Raw genomic sequence first — 19415 nt, 5'->3', positions numbered from 1 at the left:
CCAGACCCTCATGAGCCTAATTTATATCCCTAATCATGAAGTTGAAGATAAGTATAGAAAGTGTTTTAACTCTCAAACATTGAAAAAGAGACAAAGATAAGGGCATTTAGGTCATTTTCATCGATGAAAACACTTCGGTCAAGGGGTACGCCTTCAATTAGGAAACATAAAGGGTATCTCGGATATTCACAAAACCATGAGGGTGGCTCTATAAAGTAATTTTAATTCAAAATGTACAGTAAAATACAAGGAAAAAAAAAAAAAAAAAGAGGAAAAATGTGGCATGTGGCGTTTTAAATTCTGCCTGGAAAAAGTGGTGACGCAAATTTTTTGGGGATATAAACAGAGAGGTGAGTGATTGAGAGAGAGATGGGACGACTACAAACAGCAACAGAAACCTCAACTGCGACTGCAACTGCAACTAGGAAGAAAAGAAGAAGAAAATAGGAAAAAAAATCCCCTAGAGATTTTTCTGTACGGCTGGACGATTTTCTTTTATTTTTAAACTCGATTTTAAGAGAATCGACTGCAAACCGATCATGATTTGTCGGTTTACTGGTGCGTTTTATAATTCGATTCTTTTGGTGATTCGTTTTGTATTATTTTGATGTTTTAATGGTGGATTCTTTGAGGATTACGAGGGTTTGGATGTGAAATTGTGAGATTATTCTGTTTTGTTGAGGTTTTGAAGGTATATGACGAGGAAAGTTGGGTTTTTGGTGAATTTTTGCCGTAGAAGGAACATTTTTGAGTGTTTTCAGGTGTTTATTGATCTTCTTAAAGAATCGGTTTGGTTCTGTTTTTGTTTCTGTTGAATTGGTTTCCAAATGTCGGGTTTGATGGTCAGAATCTTGTGAAATCGTAGCCATGTAGATTGTAGATTGAACTTTGTTATGGGTTTCATCAAAGTGTGTAATCTGCTTGGTTTCATCGATAAAAGAGGATAAAAAGAGCTCTTGGGAATAAAATATATAATTTTTTTCTTCCCTTGTCAGTCTTCTTTAATGGATAGATGAAGAACTCATGTTTTATTTGCTAATCTGTAGTTTTATTTCCTTTCTAATAAGAATGTGAGTTGGATTCTCCTCTTATTTGAATTTGTTTGTTTCTTTTGGTAAAAAAAATATTATAAATGGAATGATCAATTTCTTGATATATTTTCTGTATTATTGATCAAAGATGAAAAATAATCAAATCTACATTTGTTTCTTACATTTTCTTCATATGGGTGTTTCATCATTTTCTTGGTTAATTTTTTTAACCTCATTTTGGTTATTATTTCAGGCTTGTGGATTGATTTCTTAAGCAATCATGAATCATTCGTGGGTCATCGCATGTTGTTACAGAGGCCAGAAGCTCGATTCATTCCATTCTATTTGGATTGTAACAAAGGAATTGTGGTTGACATAAGGATGCCTATGGGAGATAGATAGTATCAGCTTCAAGTAGATTTTGTTACTTGTTCTGGTAGAAATTTAGTTATTTAAAATTGAATTGTAGCTGGAGTTTCGACATCCTTAGGATTAGATTCTATTTATTCATCAAGAACTTGAGAGTGGATTCTCTTTCTTTTGCAAAAGCATTAAGAATAGATAGAACAAGAAAAAGACATTAAGAAGAGTGATAAAAAAGGACACTTAGATTGTAAGAACGCTAGAAACCTTGATATTTACTGCAAATCTTGCCAATGGGGTTGCCTCAAGTGTTGTCTGGCAAAACTGCTGACGAAGTCGTGGGAACATTGAGCACATTTGTCCTAAATTCGCCTCCGTCTGCTGGATTCAACTGCTGTGATTCCGATGGAATGCATGGTGGAAGCACTGATGGGGTGTTGGGGGATTCTCTTTGCTCCTCTCTTGGAGATTTCCAAAGGAAGACCACTTTAGAGTCCCCAAAAGGCTCAGATGGGCTTTTTAAATATAAAAGCCCTGCTGATGTTGCATCCAATGTTCATGGGTTGTGGATTGGTTCCCGGGATAATAAGAATGGTTGGTTCACTCCAAAAATTGGACAGAATATTCAGAGTCCCGTTTCAAGGATTGTGGGTTTTGAATCCGGCGGATCCGATTCTCTTGTTCATTCATCTACTGTGGCTGGCATTACTTCTAATGAAGCTGAGTTGCATGGGTCGTCTCTAGTCAGGCAGCGCTCATTGTCCCCTTTGAATGAAATGCTTCGTTCAGATCAATCGAATGGTGATCTTCTAGAGATTGTTAGGGGCAATATTGAGATTGATTCCAATTCCCCAAGTGACAAATTTAATGTTTCTATGTCACTAGAGCGTAACAAATCAGGTATTGGCAACAACAACGATCATCTCATAAACTCAATCTGGTCCTCTAGCTATCCGAAATGGGAAAATACGTTACATAGAAACAGTAGGACGAGCTCTGATTTCTTCACTGATGGCCCTTTGCTTGATAACAAGGAGACCCCAACTCATGGACATTGTTTATCTTTAGTTTCACCTGATTCTTTTGGGCAACCAAGTAAGGCAAGGACCCAAACTTGGGCTATTGCCATATCTCCAAAAAAGGTGGTCTCGCCTTCTCTCTCTTTGTCTCCACTTGGTCCAAAATTCTCTGAAAGAATGAAAACTGCAGGGGCACATAGGAATGCCAGTAGAGAAATGGAAGGTGGATACTTAACTTTAAAGAACATGGAGAAGTCACTTGATGGAGCTGTCTCAGGAAATTTGTTTTATCTGGAAGAAGAGGAATTCAAAATGCCGACCAAATCATTTCAAGATCTTGGTTTCCATAAAGATTTTGATCCATTTACTCCTGAAAGTACCACTTATGATGGTCCGCATTGGGGTCCTGATTCATCTCCTACCCCTCAATTCATCAAATTAAACAGAAGTCTGAGTGGGCTTCCAGTTAGGAGGTCTTTGGTTGGTTCATTTGAAGAATCACTGTTGTCTGGTCGATTCTTATCTGGCAAAGTCAGTAAGGTTAGTATCTCTTATTAGTAATGCACTTCACACAAGGTCTGTATTTTGTCTTGCTTCTAATATGGCTTCTTGTGATGCAGAGAATTGATGGTTTTCTAGCTGTTCTTAATGTTACGGGAGGGAACTTCTCCCCGCCATCTCAGAAACTCCCGTTTTCTGTGACTAGTGTGGATGGAGATAGCTACTTACTATATTATGCTTCTATTGATCTCGCTGGAAGTATGCCTTCAAACAAGTGTAAAGGCCCGAAGCTGAAGAGAAGCCTTAGCAATGACGATTCTCGAGTTGCCAGGAGCCGCTTGCGTATACCTGTGAAAGGGTGCATACAACTGGTACTACTTTTTCATTTGAACAGTTGTGGTGTTATATATTATGGTTTGTTTAACTTATAAACTATGTATCACGAACATGTATGTCCATGTTTGACACTGATCTGAGGTGTCTGATATGGTCCTCTGAGAAGCCCAAAATACAGACACATCCATACACGTATATTATAGCATAATGTTTAAGGTGTGGTTATCTCAACTGTTTTAAATCAAAGAAGAGAGGAATATGTGAAAAGAAAACATTTTTATAGACCATAATTAAATGAAAGTAGATCCCTAATATTAAACAATGATTATGTTATGTGTATGGAGGATGAATTAATCATACCAACTCACTTATTTATACCAGAAAACCATTAAATATGTTTCTTGGTGTATCAACATGTCCAGTGTAGCAAAAATAAAATTCCATCTCTTGGTTACATTATAAAATTCCTTTAAACCATCATGATATATGTTCTTTAGATTCACTCCTGTGGGTAGGGGAAACGTTAAGATACAGTGAGAATGAAATGGTGGCCGAGTGTTTTTGAGTCCACCTTGAACTAACTCATATTCACCATCAATCCTTCACATACACTTCACTTTTATTGTACATTCGTCATTTTTGTTATCATATAATTATGTCATTGTTGTGGCAATCCTATAAATCTATGTTATTTTGCTGTAAGTTATTGCTTAGATGGGCTTCCTGTATGCTTAGCAAAAGATAAAAATAAAAATGGGCTTCCTGTATGGTCAATACCTGTTATTGCTTGTTGATTTTTGTTTAGCTTTGTGATTTTTTTTAGCTCTTCTCCAATCTAATATGACCTATAAGAGATTCAAATACAAAAAGTAGCAGTTAATTTTATCGCATGTTCTTCTTGTTTGCTTGTCCCCATAACTATATTATTTATTTGTGATTTCTGGATGTTGGGATCCTTCTGTTGCTGGCCTGAAGCCAAACAGCCTGAAGTGCTTAGGAGGGCCTGTAGCTTGCTACTCGTGCAAAATCATGTACTGACTTGCCCTTGGTATGGCCTTCCCATAGCATGGTGGTTTATAAGAAATAACAGTAGAAATTATAAGGAATGGGATATCCTTTACATGCCTGTTTATCTTATCTTTTAGGTGTATTCCCATAGTAAGATCAGGTTGCAACCTCTATATAATAACAAAATTTGAGCACTATTCTGAATTGGTGTGGCAATAAGGGATGTGGGTTTGTATTTTTTGTACTATATTGGCTGCTATTTAAAATTGTGGCTGGGCATTTGGAATGTTTGGAACTGTGTCAAAGCTTTTGGGGCTGCTATTCTTAATATTTTGGTTTTGTTGGGACAAGCTCTACGTCTGAGCAATCTTCATCTTTTGCATTTTATGCAATGAAGTTGCTAGACATGGACTTGGCAACTTAAAGTTTGGCCTACTCATTAAGTAAAGGATTTTTATAGAAGCTTCGTCATAGTTGATTCTAAGCCATATTAAAGAGTCTTGTTCTCTGGAATTTTCGGCTACAATTTTTTTTTAGAGCATTTCATGTATGTTTTTCTCAAAAAAGATTTAAAGAGGAAAATAGAAAATATAGTTGATATAAATATACTTTGAATGGAAAAACAATATTCATATTGTGGAACTGTACTACTTGGGTTAAGACCTATTTTTTAATTGGTAGGATAAAACATTGTTAATGTTGAATAAACATAAAGATACCATAGTATATTAGTTAATATATGTTGAAAATTATGTAAGATTCTAAAAACTATCAGAGATACTATGTTTTGCCAAGTTTGTCTGATTGTGATCCATGATTACTGATGGAATTTGATGTAGCAGTGAGTTTTAAAAAAGACAAGTATACATATGGAGTGGTCAGTTTAGGAGCGGATTTAATATGAAAATTTGAATTTTTATCTTAAGCTTCATGACTAAATGTTACAGTTTTAATGTGCACACTTTTAATGAAAAAGAAATACGATGATGCATCCCTCAACTTAATAAACCATGAATGCAACACTAAATTCTCTGAACACTAAAGTATGATGTAACAAAGTATGGGAGTGCTAAGTAGGGTGTCAAGTTCTAGACAAGTAGTACTTGGTTGTACCTAAGGTTATTTCCACGAGGATTGGTGTGATAAACGGGATACTAAGGTTTCTTACAAGTGAAAAAAAAAAATGGAAAATAATATGGGTGAAGTTTAAAATGATGGTGTGGTGTATGTTCCATGAATGCAATAGATAAGAGAGAATGAGAATAGCGCTAAGTAAAAATGTAAATGGAAGTAGTTTAAGGATAAAATCAAGGATGAGAGGTGTTAGGACATTGAGATTAGTCCAACCCTTCCCATTTTTTATACTTGTTGAGTGCAAATAATAAGGGGAAGTACCAACTAAAGAGTTGTCTTCCCTCAAATGATAAACACTAAATCGAAAAAAGAGGAAATAAGGTAAATTTCCTTCACAAAGGTGTTTTAAGTTATGAAGATCAAATTAGAACAATTTAGTGTGTTGGTGTTTTGTGTATTTTCTAAGTACTTAGAATGCTTGATGTGCTAAGTCAAAGATGAGGTACATAAAAACTCACAAGAGAAATAAAGTAAACACCTCAAGATTCCATCAATGTGCAAGATCACTAATGACAAAACATACATTATATGAAATGTAAAAGATACTTGAAAATATTAATAAAGTGGAAGAAATTCTTGTACAATCAAACCTTAATGGTTGTGAATATTTTCAGAATCTTACAAAAAAGAGAGTGGAAATTTACATTCTCTTAGGTCTGACTAATGGCTTAGCTAGTCATGGTGGAACTAGCCATAGAAGCAGGTAGAGAAGTGAAGACGAAGATGCTCTACAAAAGAGAGGGTGAATCTATAGAGAAAAATATGGAGTGATGATCTTCCAAAAGGTGAGAGAAAGATATTAAATAGAGAAAAGTAGGGAAATTCAAAGTGGAGGGCAAAAAGGGGAGAAGAAAAGGAGAACCAATTAAAGCTTGGTTGGTAAAATGTGAGAAAGAGATTGGTGAAAAGAAAACAAGACATGAGAATGAAGAGTTAAAGGTGTTTTCCCAAGTTCTTCAAACTAATGTTAGGGGAAATAGAGAGCTGAAAAGAGAGGATGAAACCTAAGTTAAAAGGTGAATAATGCTAGGTAGAATGAAAAATGTGATATCTTCTTAAAATGAATGGATGAGATGAATCCACATAGCTATGGATGATGCTCATGAAGTCTTGTAGATGATCTCTAGCTCTATGTGTCTCGAGGTTGATCCATTGGCTTTTAATGCTCCACATTCTCCTCCCACTAAATAAATACCCTCAATTAGGATAATTATACTTTTTGGCTTTGCATGAGACCTACATGAACTGCATGAGATGCTTAAATATCGCTCAAAACTGCAAAAGAGTTTACAATGTGTTGGTGTAAGGTTTTATGTGTAATTTGGGAGTTTTACCTAAGAGAATAATGATAATGCCCTCATGATAATCGGGATTATATGTACAAAAATGGGCATTATTACTGAAGTTAAATGGATTTGTGCACCCCAAAAATATTTAGTGAGTATAGTCTTAAGATGGGTTAAGGTGGCAGCGTGTAGTTCAAAGTGCATGGCCTTTTTCAATTTGATATATGAAGATCTTTAAGACATGCTACTTTAAGTGCAAGGACTAATGTTTTCCTCCAAAGTCTAGACCATGGCTATTCTAATGCCTTAACAAGCAATGGGAGGTATTTCATTGTTATGCTATGCTGGCAATGTGTTCTGTGAACTTAACAGATTGAACATGGGAATTCGATTTGTATGAACTTTCTGAGAAATTACAAGAACTTCCTCTATTTTTGGTACATTAGAGTTTCAGCATTAGATTTTGTTAAAAAAAAAAATGTATTGTGCAAATATTAGCTTAAGCTATATCTTATCTACTAACAAGCTGAATTTGTTTTCACAGGTTCTTAGCAATCCAGAGAAGACACCTGTGCACACCTTCTTTTGCAACTATGATTTGAGTGACATGCCAGCCGGAACCAAGGTGTGTTGAATAGCATATCTTAATTGATATCTTACAAATTTATGTAGTGGAAAAGGATTTGAGAAAAATGTGTATTTTCCGTTATAATTTGTAGGCAGCTAAAACGAGGAACAAGATTCATTGAGCTGACCCCAAAATCTTAGGATAAGACTTTGATGGTGATGATGATGAGCTAGAATAATGGTAGGTGAAAAAAATTGATAACTTCGATCACTATTGAAGCCTAGATTTTGTTGAGGGAAAGCCTCTTGTAGGGTGATAATATAAGCAAACCTTGAAGTTCACAAAAGAACTACAAAAACATTAAAATGTCTGTCAATAATCACGTCTTCTATACAATTCTCTAATAATAGCCATTTATAATAAAAAAACACAATTCTAAAACCTAACTTATGACTTATGTATCAAATCCTGGCCATCCATCTAAACTAGCATCATTTTTCATAATAATGGATTAAATACTTATAATTCCCCTTACGAAGCATTTAGAAGAACTTCAAACACAATATTGATGCTCAAAACATGCGGATTACTACAAAAATCATGAAATGACTTGTAAACCTCTGGCTTAGGGTTTTCTTTTTATTATTTTTGTAGATCTTTGAATGAGCTTTCCAACCCATTTACAGCTTCTTAACCAAATATCTAAAATGTTTTTACTTCTTAGAATTAACGATATCTAGACCTGATAAGATTCTAGAACCTAGACCTCATTTCCCAACATCTGTGTGTTGCCTTCAAACGATTATTGACCTTTGATCTACAACTATGTGATTTTAGAAAGTTTAATGCTTTGGTCTGACTTTTTCTTGGATGGAGAACTCATCTTCTCAAAGAAATTGTTAAAAAAAAATGTCTAACTGGTTCAGGGCCCTAGGTTGCTCTCCATGGCCCAAAGATGTGAGATCGACTGCTCCCGGGCGTGCGCAATTAACCTGATGCACAATTGTTGTGACTGGGCATACAGGAGGGACTAGTCCTACTTCCAAGAAGGATGGTGCAGCTATGTCGTAAAAAAAACAGAATGGAATCATTGTTGAAAATTTCCATAAAAGTTCAACCCTAATGGATCAACATAAGCCTAAGAAGATATTGGCATACATCTATGCAAATCATAAATCTCCTTTAAAACAATGAGTTGAGACAATTTAATCTCAGAACTATTTTCTTTGGCTTCTTACTTTATCACGTAGATACTTTATTCATTATCTCAATATTTTTTGGAAATTGGCAGTGAATCTCAGTCTACTATTTGTAGTTCAATATTCAAAATTTCTACATTAACTAAGTCCATCAGCTGGATATTCATCAAATATTAGTTATGATCTGAAATCTCCAATTTTTTATGTTTATTTAAAACACGATGGAAGTAAAAGTTTTCCAATATTTTTACCTCAAGATCAAGGGCTTCTTTAATCTCCATTCGATTTGACCATCTGTTTGTGATGTGGAAGATGGACATGTGCGCACATATCGAAGATCACATCGTTGTCCTGAGTTTGTGAACCATCCAAAGTGGAATCTTTTCGTTGGACGCTAAAGATGAAGGGGCTTCATTTATGATGTGTGTTCATACATGTTTTCATTTGGTCAGCAACTTCTTGATGGAAATTTGAGGTTACCCCTTGTGTCGATTGTGACAAAAATGATCAAATTCATGATCTTGACCCTTCCCTCAAGGACCTACAATTCCTAATGTGTTAACATTGACCATCCATTCAAGTACAAGAACATTGCAAGTTGTGGGTTGTGTTCCAAATTGGTATTATGTAGCCATATTTGCAGCATTCTCATCACAAGCAGAAAGACCACTTTGTTCAGGAATGAAATGCGTTCTATTATACATCACAATTAGTTTTTATTCCTCACACTCCTGTACATACGGTTGGGGTGCTTCATGAGTATATTGATATTGACTTTTAGTGACAAATTCAACAATGGTTTACATGATGATAGTTTCTGTTAGTGGTAATGCCAGGCTTGGGATCAGAACCCCCACCTTGACCTTTTATACCTATTAATAATAATAACAAAAAAAATCATGTGAGTTGTGTCCTGCGGTGCCTCGTGGTTATACGTTTGATGCACTCTTAACTGTGAACCGCTATCAAGGCAGACAGGTTGAACTCACCTACCAAGGCTAATTATATATATATATATATATATATATATATATATATAGATATATATATATATATATATATATATAATATATATATATATATATATATATATATATATATATATATATATTATTTCATGGGTAATACCAAAGCTAAGCATCTAAAATACTTGGATGGTATTACATATTGTTGTTTGATTCTTGCACCTTATATATCCTTCTCATCGAAGGTTCTTCCGTTTCTGTTCTTTTAGGTTCCTCAACAAACTGCAAAAAGTGGTAGGCCCACATAATTCATTCTCTATGCAAAATGGCCTATGATTTGCCAGCTTTGGGATAAAACAAACCCAAGAAACACAATAGGTATGAAACAATGATAGGAAGTGGAACCAAATCTCCCTAACAAAGGAGCGATGAATCAACAAATGGTCTACTAATTCCCCAATAGCTTTACAATTGTATAGAATCTCCGATTAATTAAGTGATTATAAGTCAATATTTTTTCGAAAGTGGTTAGCCAAATGAAAAGGGTACTTTGGATGGGATTTTGGGGTCTTAGATGGAGATGGCAGGAAAATCCACTGAAGAGGTAGGTTAGTAAAGTTGAGTATAATGTCTTAACTGAGAAGATCCATCCGATTATAGTTTATTCTCTTCGGCCCTCTTCTGATAGGAAAATAGAAGTGCTGAATAGTTTATGAAGCTGATTATATCTTGGATCTCCTAGTTATTAATACCTGTCCTAAAGCCAAAATTCCAAGACAGCTCATTCCATTATAAATCATAAAAGCATCTATTGATAAATTCCTTTTAGGGGGGAGAGAGTAGAGATGGGCTAATCACCACACCATTGATCCTTTCAAAACCTGGCCCTATTTCCTCTGCCAACCATAAGTGCAATCGTCTTTCGGAGGTCTGGCAGAATCTTGACACCACCTTTCCAAATGCTACAGTCACAGGAGCTTTTCACTTCTCAACTTGCCCATCCAAAGATCTCACCCCAATACTCCATAGCCTTTTTCTTAATAATAATGTCGAGTTCATGTGCCCGAGCCCCTTCACCACCTAATCCCCTGTTTTTCTTTGCGATATAAATCAATTTCCACTTCCTTAGATGATACTTATGGTTCTCTCTATAACTTCTCAAGCCTCACATCAACACTTCGTGGAATCGAGAATGTGGATAGAAAGTATATTGGAATGCTTTGTAGTGTGCTTTTGATCAAATGCCAGTTTGCCCCATTTTGAAAAATACTTTGCTTTCCACGAGCCCAATCTCTTTCAATGGTTGGGTGACTAATATTCTGGCTTTCATACACATGCCCCGAAAGGAACCCCCAAATAAGACAATGAAAAGATCCAAATTTATCACCACCAAAAGACCATGCTAGCCTTTGCAGGTTGTTGGTTGAGCCGACCCCATATGTTATGTTTTGCAAATTAATGGTTAGTCCTAAGATCACCTCAAAAGAACAAAGCAAGCCTCTAAAGAATCTCAGTTGGTTCATTGATCTGTCCCAGAAAACTAGATTATCATCAACAGATGTTGGTGTGATAAAAGGGGTCTTCATCCTTTATTGTAAATCTCGATTAGGCACCAATAAACACTACCTTAGATGGTAAATGTCTAAAGGCATCTGTTACCTTGACAAACTAAAATGGAGATTGTGTATCACCTTGCCTTAGTCCTATAAATAGAGCTCTTAAAGAATCTTGTTACTACCATTACCCATACTATCCATTTCTCCCCAAACCCATGTGGCTTGCCAAATATCTTAAGAATGCCCTATTCACATGGTCGCTTCTCTAGATCAAGTTTACACAATTCTTGGTCTCCCTGAATGGATTCTTGGGATATTTGTGATGGTCTAATTAGGAATTATCTTATTCATGTGGTTTTCTTTGGAGAATAGGAGATTGGATAGCTAGGAGAGTTGCTAATGAGTTTTATACCATCAAGGATGTTCACAATGAAGGTAATGATGATATGATGCAATACCTGTATAAGTTTCCAACTTTGTGACTATTTGGAATGTGTCTATCTAGGCAAGAAGGAAATGTTGGACGCATTTGGCATTTGTTCAGAGATGTTTTTTCTGCTATTGACCCAGATTTGGATGTTCAAGTGCTACAATCCCCCCATTCTCACTAAGTGAGAAAATAAGAAAGAATATAACTCAAAAACCTTTAACCATTTGTTGTACTCTAAATGTATCATGTATGAGGAATACTATGTGGATTTTTTTTCTTTTTCCAAAAATAACATTCTTTTGCATGTGTAGTTATCTTATAAATTATGTTTTTATGGTGAAACTCTAGATGAGATTCCATATGACTGTTTTTTTTGCTGCATTGGTGTTCATATGAAAGCAGACATTCTTGCGCCAAAAGGTCAGTCTGGCCTCATCTAAAGGGGGAAGCAAAGATCCTGCACTCAAGACTACTCCGGTCCTAAAGAAAAGTTACCAAAGGTCAAAATTTATTGGAAATCAAGAATCTTGTGTATATATTGGTGATACTCAACAATCTGGCCTGCATAATCGATCCCAGCACAAAGGGACGACAAGCCCCCCATACTTTTCATTGGGAGACTATCTTGAGCAACCAATGGGCTTTGATCTTACTTCTAATATGGATAACATAGATGAATTCAATGTTAGTGAATGCCAGAAGACTGATCAAGGGGATTACAGTCAAATGGACGGATTTCGTGAAACTGACAGGAAATTTATACATAGTTCTTCAAAGGTCAATGAGAATAACACTGGTGCTGGTGTTCTGCGTTATGCTCTTCATCTTCGCTTTCTATGCCCTTCTCCTAAGAAATCTTCAAGGTCGGTTCAAAGGTGCAAATCTGATCTTTTCTCCTCTTCTCCACAAACAAAGAGTTTGGACGTTGATGGGGAGCGGCGCTTCTACTTGTACAATGATTTGAGGGTTGTGTTCCCACAACGCCATTCGGACGCTGATGAGGGCAAGGTATGGGTTTAATTATGACTTACATTTATGCGACTTTTTTACCCCCAATGTGGTCATTGACTTGTATGGATTTTTTTCCCTTCGATACACATGATGGGCATGGGTTAAAACTGAACTTGGAATAGGTGCAGTTGAGCATGTCTCAGTTCCAATTTTTCTGCTCCCTTTAGATGCAAACCTTATTGAGTTCGTCTGTTTTGGCTGTTGAATTCGCTTGACACCATCATTCTTTTGCTTAAGGTATTCTATATGCATTTGTTTGTTAATTATTTGTAGTCAAACAAAATAGTGACTATAACATTGTTCCCCTTCCTTACCATCAAATTTGTTATAGGTAGGGCTGGAAATGGATAGGTTCAGTATCAAACCACTACTCATCCAAAAAATTTACCCTATGATTGAGATTTGTTCGGATCAATAAATGTATGAACTGTATGAACCAAATCCGATCTAGGTTTTATATAATCCAAAACTGATCCGATCTGATCTGATCGGGGGTCTGCGGAGAAGTATGGATCCGGGTAAAATCAGAGACCCCAAAATCTTCTAGGGTTTGAGGACAAATCAGAGAACAGTCATAAATAGAGAATGAGAAAGAGAGCTAATGTAGCAGGGCTCAAGAAGAAAAAAGAAATCCATGATGCCTCTCCTCCTCCTTAAGATCTGAGAGATGTCAGTTTCGACCATGTCTTCATTGTCTTGGCATCTCTCTATCTCTATCTCTCTGAGTGAGTGAGTGAGTCAGAGTGTGGTGTGAGTTTCGACCATGTCTTCGTTGTCCTGGCATGTTCGTCGTCATGAAGGGAATTGATCTATTCGTCTAAACCAGCTTCAAGGAGAGGGGTTTACAACCCAACCAAGCAAACGTCCAGAGGGAGAGAGGGAGAGAGGGAGGGAGTGAGGGAGAGCAACTGGAGATTTGTCTTTAGGTTTGAGGAGGGTCTTCTTGGTTTGGATTTACTGGGAGAGGCGGATTTGTGATCGGACAGAGGGTTGTTGCCAGATTCCCATCTGGTTTCCGGGTGAGATGAGGATGGAGTAGATTTGTTGGAGGGGGGGGGGGGTTCTTTCGGTTTAGCTCCAGCCATATTCTGGATTGACATTAGGGTTAGGGTATTGAAGGTAGATTTTTAACACTCACACACAGAGAATTATGTACTTTTAATGGAGACGAGGGGTTTGTATTAAGAAAAATATTTGGATCAGATTTTTATCGGATTGGATTGGGGGTTGAGCTGAACGCGATCAGAAAATTTCTCGGATCTCTATTTTTCAATCCAAATCTGATCTGAGCATCCAAAATCTTGCAATTTTTTCGGATTGGATTCCGGATAATAGTTGGATCATTGCCAGCCCCAGTTGTAGGCTGTTTATTCTTGAATTCTATGTATACTTGTTGGTTGTAGATTTTGGCAACCCATTTGTGCTCTACTTATTGGAACTTCTACTTCAAGTCCTTGGTTCCCTTTTGTTGCAGTTAATTTTTTTTTCAAATTATTTCGATAGCCTGTTTAAAAGATAAAATTTCAAGGCCATTTAGCTGATTTTCCAGTGGAATATCTGGGTACATTGGATGTTAGATTTACATTGACAGTATAGTACATACTTTGAGGGTAATTTAATATTCTATCTAATAGAATTTACTGGTACTTGAATAACTGTAAATATTGTTCGACTTGTTCGATTGTTTAAAAAGGATGTTGGACTGCTGTACAGTCTTTAGAAGGCTATAAACATTTTAAGTAGAACTTTCCATAATAATTGTTTAGCAAAACTAAAGCTTTTATAAGATGGGAGCTCCTTAGTAGCTTGAAAATGTGATGTTTCAATTCAAGTAAGATTCCTTGTTTAAGGTCTCTATGAAAGAGCTCAAAATGAAGGAAAAAAAAAAAAACTTATTAGGATATTAGCTCTCTGAGGATTTAGGCAAAGAGAGCAAAATACTAGCCATTTACTTATGGTCCACATTGGTTATTTTACTTTATGTTCTGTGTAATTTATTGATTCGTCTAATGAGGTATGTTTCTCTGTCATGGCAGTTGAATGTGGATTACCATTTTCCGACGGATCCCAAGTATTTCGATATCGGCAACTGACAGGTTTGGATAATGGTCTCTTTCTCGGAGTCTTCATTCCTGGCTAATGTATATATAATTATAGCATCTCCCTCCTTAAGTCATCTTGTCCCTGATGGGGGCATCAACCCCAACTTCATCCGTAAATATTTCCATTTTCAGTCATTGATGATGATGATCTTATTTTCACTTATTCAGCATAGTTGTCTTTACATAATGATTCGAAATAAAAAAATTCACGAGATATGGTCCTACCTGTTGTTTAAAAATAAAAAATAAAAAACATTTCAGGACTTATTCCTTAAGGTGTGGCAAAGGATGCTTGTCTTGTGAAATCTGGTTTTAATGTCTTAAAAAGGTTCGATATCTACTTATTTTTTATTTTATTTATTTATTTATAAGGTCAAAGGGACAGCAAACAAAAATGGTAAAATCTGAAATGTTATAAATGTCTAAGATCAATGGTCATACTGTTTGAGAGAGACTATCAAATATATCATGGGGTAGTTCTTAGGAAAAAATTGTGCCTATAATGGAATTTGATTAGTAAGATTTTGACAAAGGGTATGTTTGATTGCACATGGAAAATAAGGTGAAAAATCAATTTCTATGAAAAATGACATTTTTCAAGTGTTGAGTGCACATAAAAATGGAAATTCATTTTTTATCCCAATTTAAAAGTCCACCAAATCATAGATTTTACTTTCCCATCTATATGGGTGGGAAAATAAATTTCACCCATGTTTTTCATCCATAATTCTTATCCACTCGTCTTTTTCTCTATTACCACCACAACTATCACACTAACTTCGTCGTTGTCAATATCGTTGTCTCTCTCCATCCTGTATCTTTGTCATCACTACTACCACGTTCTTCCATCTTCCTCATTTACTTTTGTTGTCACCGCTACCATCACCACTGTCTCATCTTCTTCTTCCTCTCCCCCCCTTTCTCATCTTTTTCCCCCCTCTGTTGTTTTCATATTTTTTTCATGATTTTATTCAAGTAAAGTTAAACAATAGAATTTGATTTTTTTACTTTACTTATTTTTCATCAGTATTTTTTCATAGATTTCAAATTTTATGAATAGTCATTTTTCATGCAATCAAATATACCCTAAGTGTTAAAATAATCTTCTTCATCGAAATAAGGAATCACTCATTCCATTGATATGGGCACATCTAACATCACCAAATAATGCGGTGTTGTTGGACATCTAGTTCGTACGCATATTCTCTTTGTTTCGAAGAGATCAAATCATTGGTCAACTCTTTCAAAGATCCATGTCTAACCATTTGAGCCTGATCAAATCCTCCTCATTATAGTTATCTTCTCAACCAATCAATCAAACCTCCCTACTACCTTCAGCATACTGAAATTGAAAACATAGCAACAATTGTCTAATTTATCGATTTCCTCTCTTTGGATACTGTTGTCTGTTTTTTTTCTTTTTTGGTATCCCGATCAATTTTTTGTGGGTTAAACCTCTGACTAAGGATCATCTTGATGATTAAGCACCTAATGATCAAATTACAGTTAAATATCTTACTCCTACAAATAATCTACAAATTGATCGGTTCAAACTTCCAATTATGGATCATCTTGATGGTTAAAGATGGAAAACAAACAAACATTTTTATGAAAAAAAAAAAAAAAATTTCCCTTCATCCATCCAAAGAATGAGATTGAAAAATGAAGATCCCTTCACCTACGGAAAAAAATATTGTTTTTGTGATATAAAAAGTGATCAGACTATATTTTCTGAAAATTGGAAAAATACTTTTTAATATATAAAATTATTAGATATTTAAAAAAAAAAAAAATATTGCCAATACATCTCAATTGTATCTTTTTGTTTTTTTTCATCATGATAAAGAAGTGTTTGGTGGACTTACTAAAATTTTCTTAAATAAAATGACTAGAACCCATCAATCAGAGACAGCCTTTTGTCATGAACTTTCATCCAGAGATGGACCAAAAGAAACTGGCACATGTTACTGTTTGGTTTGACCAATACTTTAATTTATTTTAATTTGCAAAATTTATCAAATATGTTTGTATGTATGTATGTATGTGAAACCAGTAAACCAAACAAATCATTTGTGTATTTAGTGCAGGTAATTTCTTCATCTGTTGCATTAATGGGCATATTTAATAGGCAGATTTACCAAAACATTGCTCAGAATTGAATGTATTACAAACAGAAACATATACAACACCTCCCTCATATTGATCTTAAATGATTAAACACAACAACATATATCTAACTTAAAAAAGTAAAAATAAAAATAAAAATACATATATATGATATGTACTCTACTGTCAAGGCTTTCCAGCAGAAAACCATTACGACATATCAACTTGTGATGTCAGTCACAGCCTACAATATCATAACTCACAGATCCCATCAGCTCTGGCCCTTTCAGTCTGGGATTGTTCTCAAAACTGCAACAAAAAAACAACACAAACCTCATAATTCATATATACTATTCTGTCTGCACTTGTAAGTTCAGATTTGGCTTTATTTATGCCTATCTTACAGACAGAGAGAGAGAGAGAGATCACCTCTTCTCTGTGAACCTGTAGAAGGAGCCTGAAATTGGAATTGTACCACATAAGTCATTATTTGAGACATCTCTGCACAGATTTCAAATGGGTTTGGTTTAGTTCTTAAGGAAGAGAGAGAGAGAGAGAGAGAGAGAGAGAGAGAGAGAGAGAGAGAGAGGGGTATTTTGGGGATTAGAAATAATTACAGGCTCTTTAGGCTTCGAAGCTTTGTAAGTTGTCTTGGTATTCTTCCAGTCAGTCTGTTATCGTTTAGTCTCCTACAAATAGACATAACGTAAGCAGACTGTAAGAATAAGAATAATTAACCATCATTTTTGCAGGTTTTTCTTTCCTTTTCAGTGGAAAAACACGCCTTCTCCAAGGACAATTTCGTCATTTAACACTTTTCTATACAGACAACCCCTCCACGTTTTGGTGAATATATTTGAGATACCCTTGCTCTTCTCCCATACACTAATGAAAATGACCTAGATGCCCTTGTTTTAACTAGTAAACAAAAAACATACCATTTTTTTTTCTCTCCAGACCAGTCCTTTTCAATCTCTTCAAAACCCTCTATTATGGTGAATTATTTCATCATTCAAAAATCCTTTCTAAGGTGGGTTTGAATGTTGAAATAGTTACAATCTTTAGGTTGTTGAGTAGGGTAAATTTTTATCAGAGAGGTCTATAAAATGGTTTTGGGTTGTCTGTTAAAAGGATGAAAATAAGGGCATTTAAGTCAATTCCTACTACATTAAAAAGGACTGAGGTCAAGGGGCATGTTGTCAGTTTGAAAACACAGGGGGCAACTCAAATATTAAACAAAAAGTAAAGGGGTATATCTAAATCACCCTACGTTCAAATATATGCCACTTTTATTTACCACCATTGGATCAATGATGAAAGATAAATTTTTGCTATATTAGCTCAACTGCAAACTATATAAATGGGTAAAAGAGGAATAACTTACAGAAACCTCAGATTGGTGAGATTTGAGAGAGATGGAGGGATGGGCCCAGTGAGATTATTGTGAAACAGATCCAAGCTTACAAGGCTCTTCAATCCTCCTAGTTCCTTAGGTATGGGTCCCACTAGATTGTTTCTGTACATCTCCCTGTACACAACCAACCACTTACTTGCATTAAAACGGATACAAGTGATGGTGATGGACTGATGGGATGTGGGATAGGTTCATCATAAATGAACAATCAGCCTTGCTTATATATATATATATCAACTTAGATATGTGTGCTTCGTAGCAAATCTGGCAAAAAGTCAATGGCACATGTGTAATAAATTTAAAATACGTACAGATATTGGAGACGCTCAAGCCTTCCCAACTCGGCGACCAAATTTCCCGACAGCTTCGCGTTTCCGAGGTCTCTGCAAATAACCACAACCTTAATTTTTAATATATAATAATAATAAAATTTTAATTGATTATATATATATAATGTCGGATTTTTATAAACTCTCCATCAAACGTACGGTTGAGATAAAGAGAGAAAAACACAATTTTATTGGTATCAAAACTGATGTTCTAGAGATCTAAATATTTTGTTTTTGTTTCTTGTCTCAACTGTACGCTTGATGCAGTAGGTCAAACGTCGTCTGACACATATTTTCTAATATATATATATTTTTTGAATTAAGATTGATAAGTGTAGACTTGAAGAAGTTCTTGAAGCTTAATCTTCTAATAACGAAGAAGCTCTGCAAATCTTGAAGCTTTGAAGGTAAGAGTTTAAAAAAACAAAAGAATGAGAAAAAAAGAGAGACGAAGGATAGTAGTTACAGTCTAGTAACTCTGTTATCTCTATCACAAGTAACATGAAACCATGTACATGGGTTCACTAATGTTGGATCCCAGCTCTGTAGAACATTTCCTGGATCTTTCAAAGCTCTCCTCAGAGCATAAAGAGCATCACCTATTAAACAAATATAACCCAATTTGTTTTAAGAAAAAAAAATAGAAATAATGGAGCAATTAAAATTATTCACAGATGTATAGTCTCCATATGTACCTTCAAGATTTGCATTTGATGGTGTTGTTGAAAATGTTGATAGAAGAAGAAGAAGAAGAAGAAATATAGGACAGAACGCCATTAACAGAGCTTGAAAGCTTCTTCTGCAACTCGAAATAAAAGGGCAGAGAGAGAGAGAGAGTTTGTTTCTTTTGGATCTTTAATGCATAGAAACACAGAGGAGTGCAGCTAATTGTTTGGGGATTTATAGACATTGTAAAACGACAGCTTGTTTTGTGTGGCTAAATAATAATAAAGTACAAGTTTTTATGAGTGTGGGCCTCCATCCCCTTGTTTGGGCTTTTTTTAATTAGTCCTTCATCCTTACTAAGTCTGTAAGGATTTTACCCTTACTAAGGCTA

At 35.4% G+C, this 19415-nt stretch overlaps 2 protein-coding genes across 3 annotated transcripts; one reads left to right on the top strand and one right to left on the bottom strand.

The window, feature by feature from the left end:
* Window positions 1–319: 319 nt before the first annotated feature.
* On the top strand, window positions 320–14676 carry LOC147398411 (uncharacterized). Of its 2 annotated transcripts, none has more exons than XM_086447595.1 (6): window positions 320–558; window positions 1285–2953; window positions 3034–3285; window positions 7223–7303; window positions 11799–12404; window positions 14444–14676. In XM_086447595.1, exons 2-6 carry the CDS (start codon window positions 1688–1690, stop codon window positions 14498–14500), a joined length of 2262 nt encoding a protein of 753 aa, XP_086303721.1. In that variant the 5' UTR covers window positions 320–558; window positions 1285–1687; the 3' UTR covers window positions 14501–14676. The 2 variants fall into 2 exon arrangements, with proteins under 2 accessions (XP_086303721.1, XP_086303722.1); XM_086447596.1 differs by lacking the exon at window positions 320–558 and adding an exon at window positions 572–761.
* A 1951-nt stretch (window positions 14677–16627) lies between these two features.
* LOC147398410 (leucine-rich repeat protein 1-like) lies at window positions 16628–19212 on the bottom strand. The gene is made up of 7 exons (XM_086447597.1): window positions 19054–19212; window positions 18825–18957; window positions 18341–18412; window positions 18000–18143; window positions 17233–17304; window positions 17045–17116; window positions 16628–16924 (listed from the first exon to the last, which is right to left on the bottom strand). The coding sequence occupies exons 1-7, from the start codon at window positions 19133–19135 to the stop codon at window positions 16849–16851; spliced, it is 651 nt and encodes a 216-aa protein (XP_086303723.1). The 5' UTR covers window positions 19136–19212; the 3' UTR covers window positions 16628–16848.
* Between the last annotated feature and the right edge of the window lie 203 nt (window positions 19213–19415).

Source organism: Akebia trifoliata, chromosome 7 (genome assembly GCF_017979445.1).
Source record: "Akebia trifoliata isolate Shusen 1 chromosome 7, ASM1797944v1, whole genome shotgun sequence".
Taxonomy (NCBI): domain Eukaryota; kingdom Viridiplantae; phylum Streptophyta; class Magnoliopsida; order Ranunculales; family Lardizabalaceae; genus Akebia; species Akebia trifoliata.
The sequence above is the reverse complement of the archived record's forward strand: the minus strand, read 5'-3'. Positions and strand labels throughout refer to the sequence as shown.

Bases quoted from the DNA above. Each gene is read 5' to 3' on its own strand.
- LOC147398411 (XM_086447595.1), top strand. From the start codon at position 1,688: ATGGGGTTGCCTCAAGTGTTGTCTGGCAAAACTGCTGACGAAGTCGTG. The intron at 2,954-3,033 runs GTTAGTATCTCT...CTTGTGATGCAG, and splicing joins TATCTGGCAAAGTCAGTAAG to AGAATTGATGGTTTTCTAGC. The intron at 7,304-11,798 runs GTGTGTTGAATA...ATATGAAAGCAG, and splicing joins ACATGCCAGCCGGAACCAAG to ACATTCTTGCGCCAAAAGGT.
- LOC147398410 (XM_086447597.1), bottom strand. From the start codon at position 19,135: ATGGCGTTCTGTCCTATATTTCTTCTTCTTCTTCTTCTTCTATCAACA. The intron at 18,413-18,824 runs GTAACTACTATC...GGTTATTTGCAG, and splicing joins GATAACAGAGTTACTAGACT to AGACCTCGGAAACGCGAAGC. The intron at 17,117-17,232 runs GTAATTATTTCT...AAATCTGTGCAG, and splicing joins CTTCGAAGCCTAAAGAGCCT to AGATGTCTCAAATAATGACT.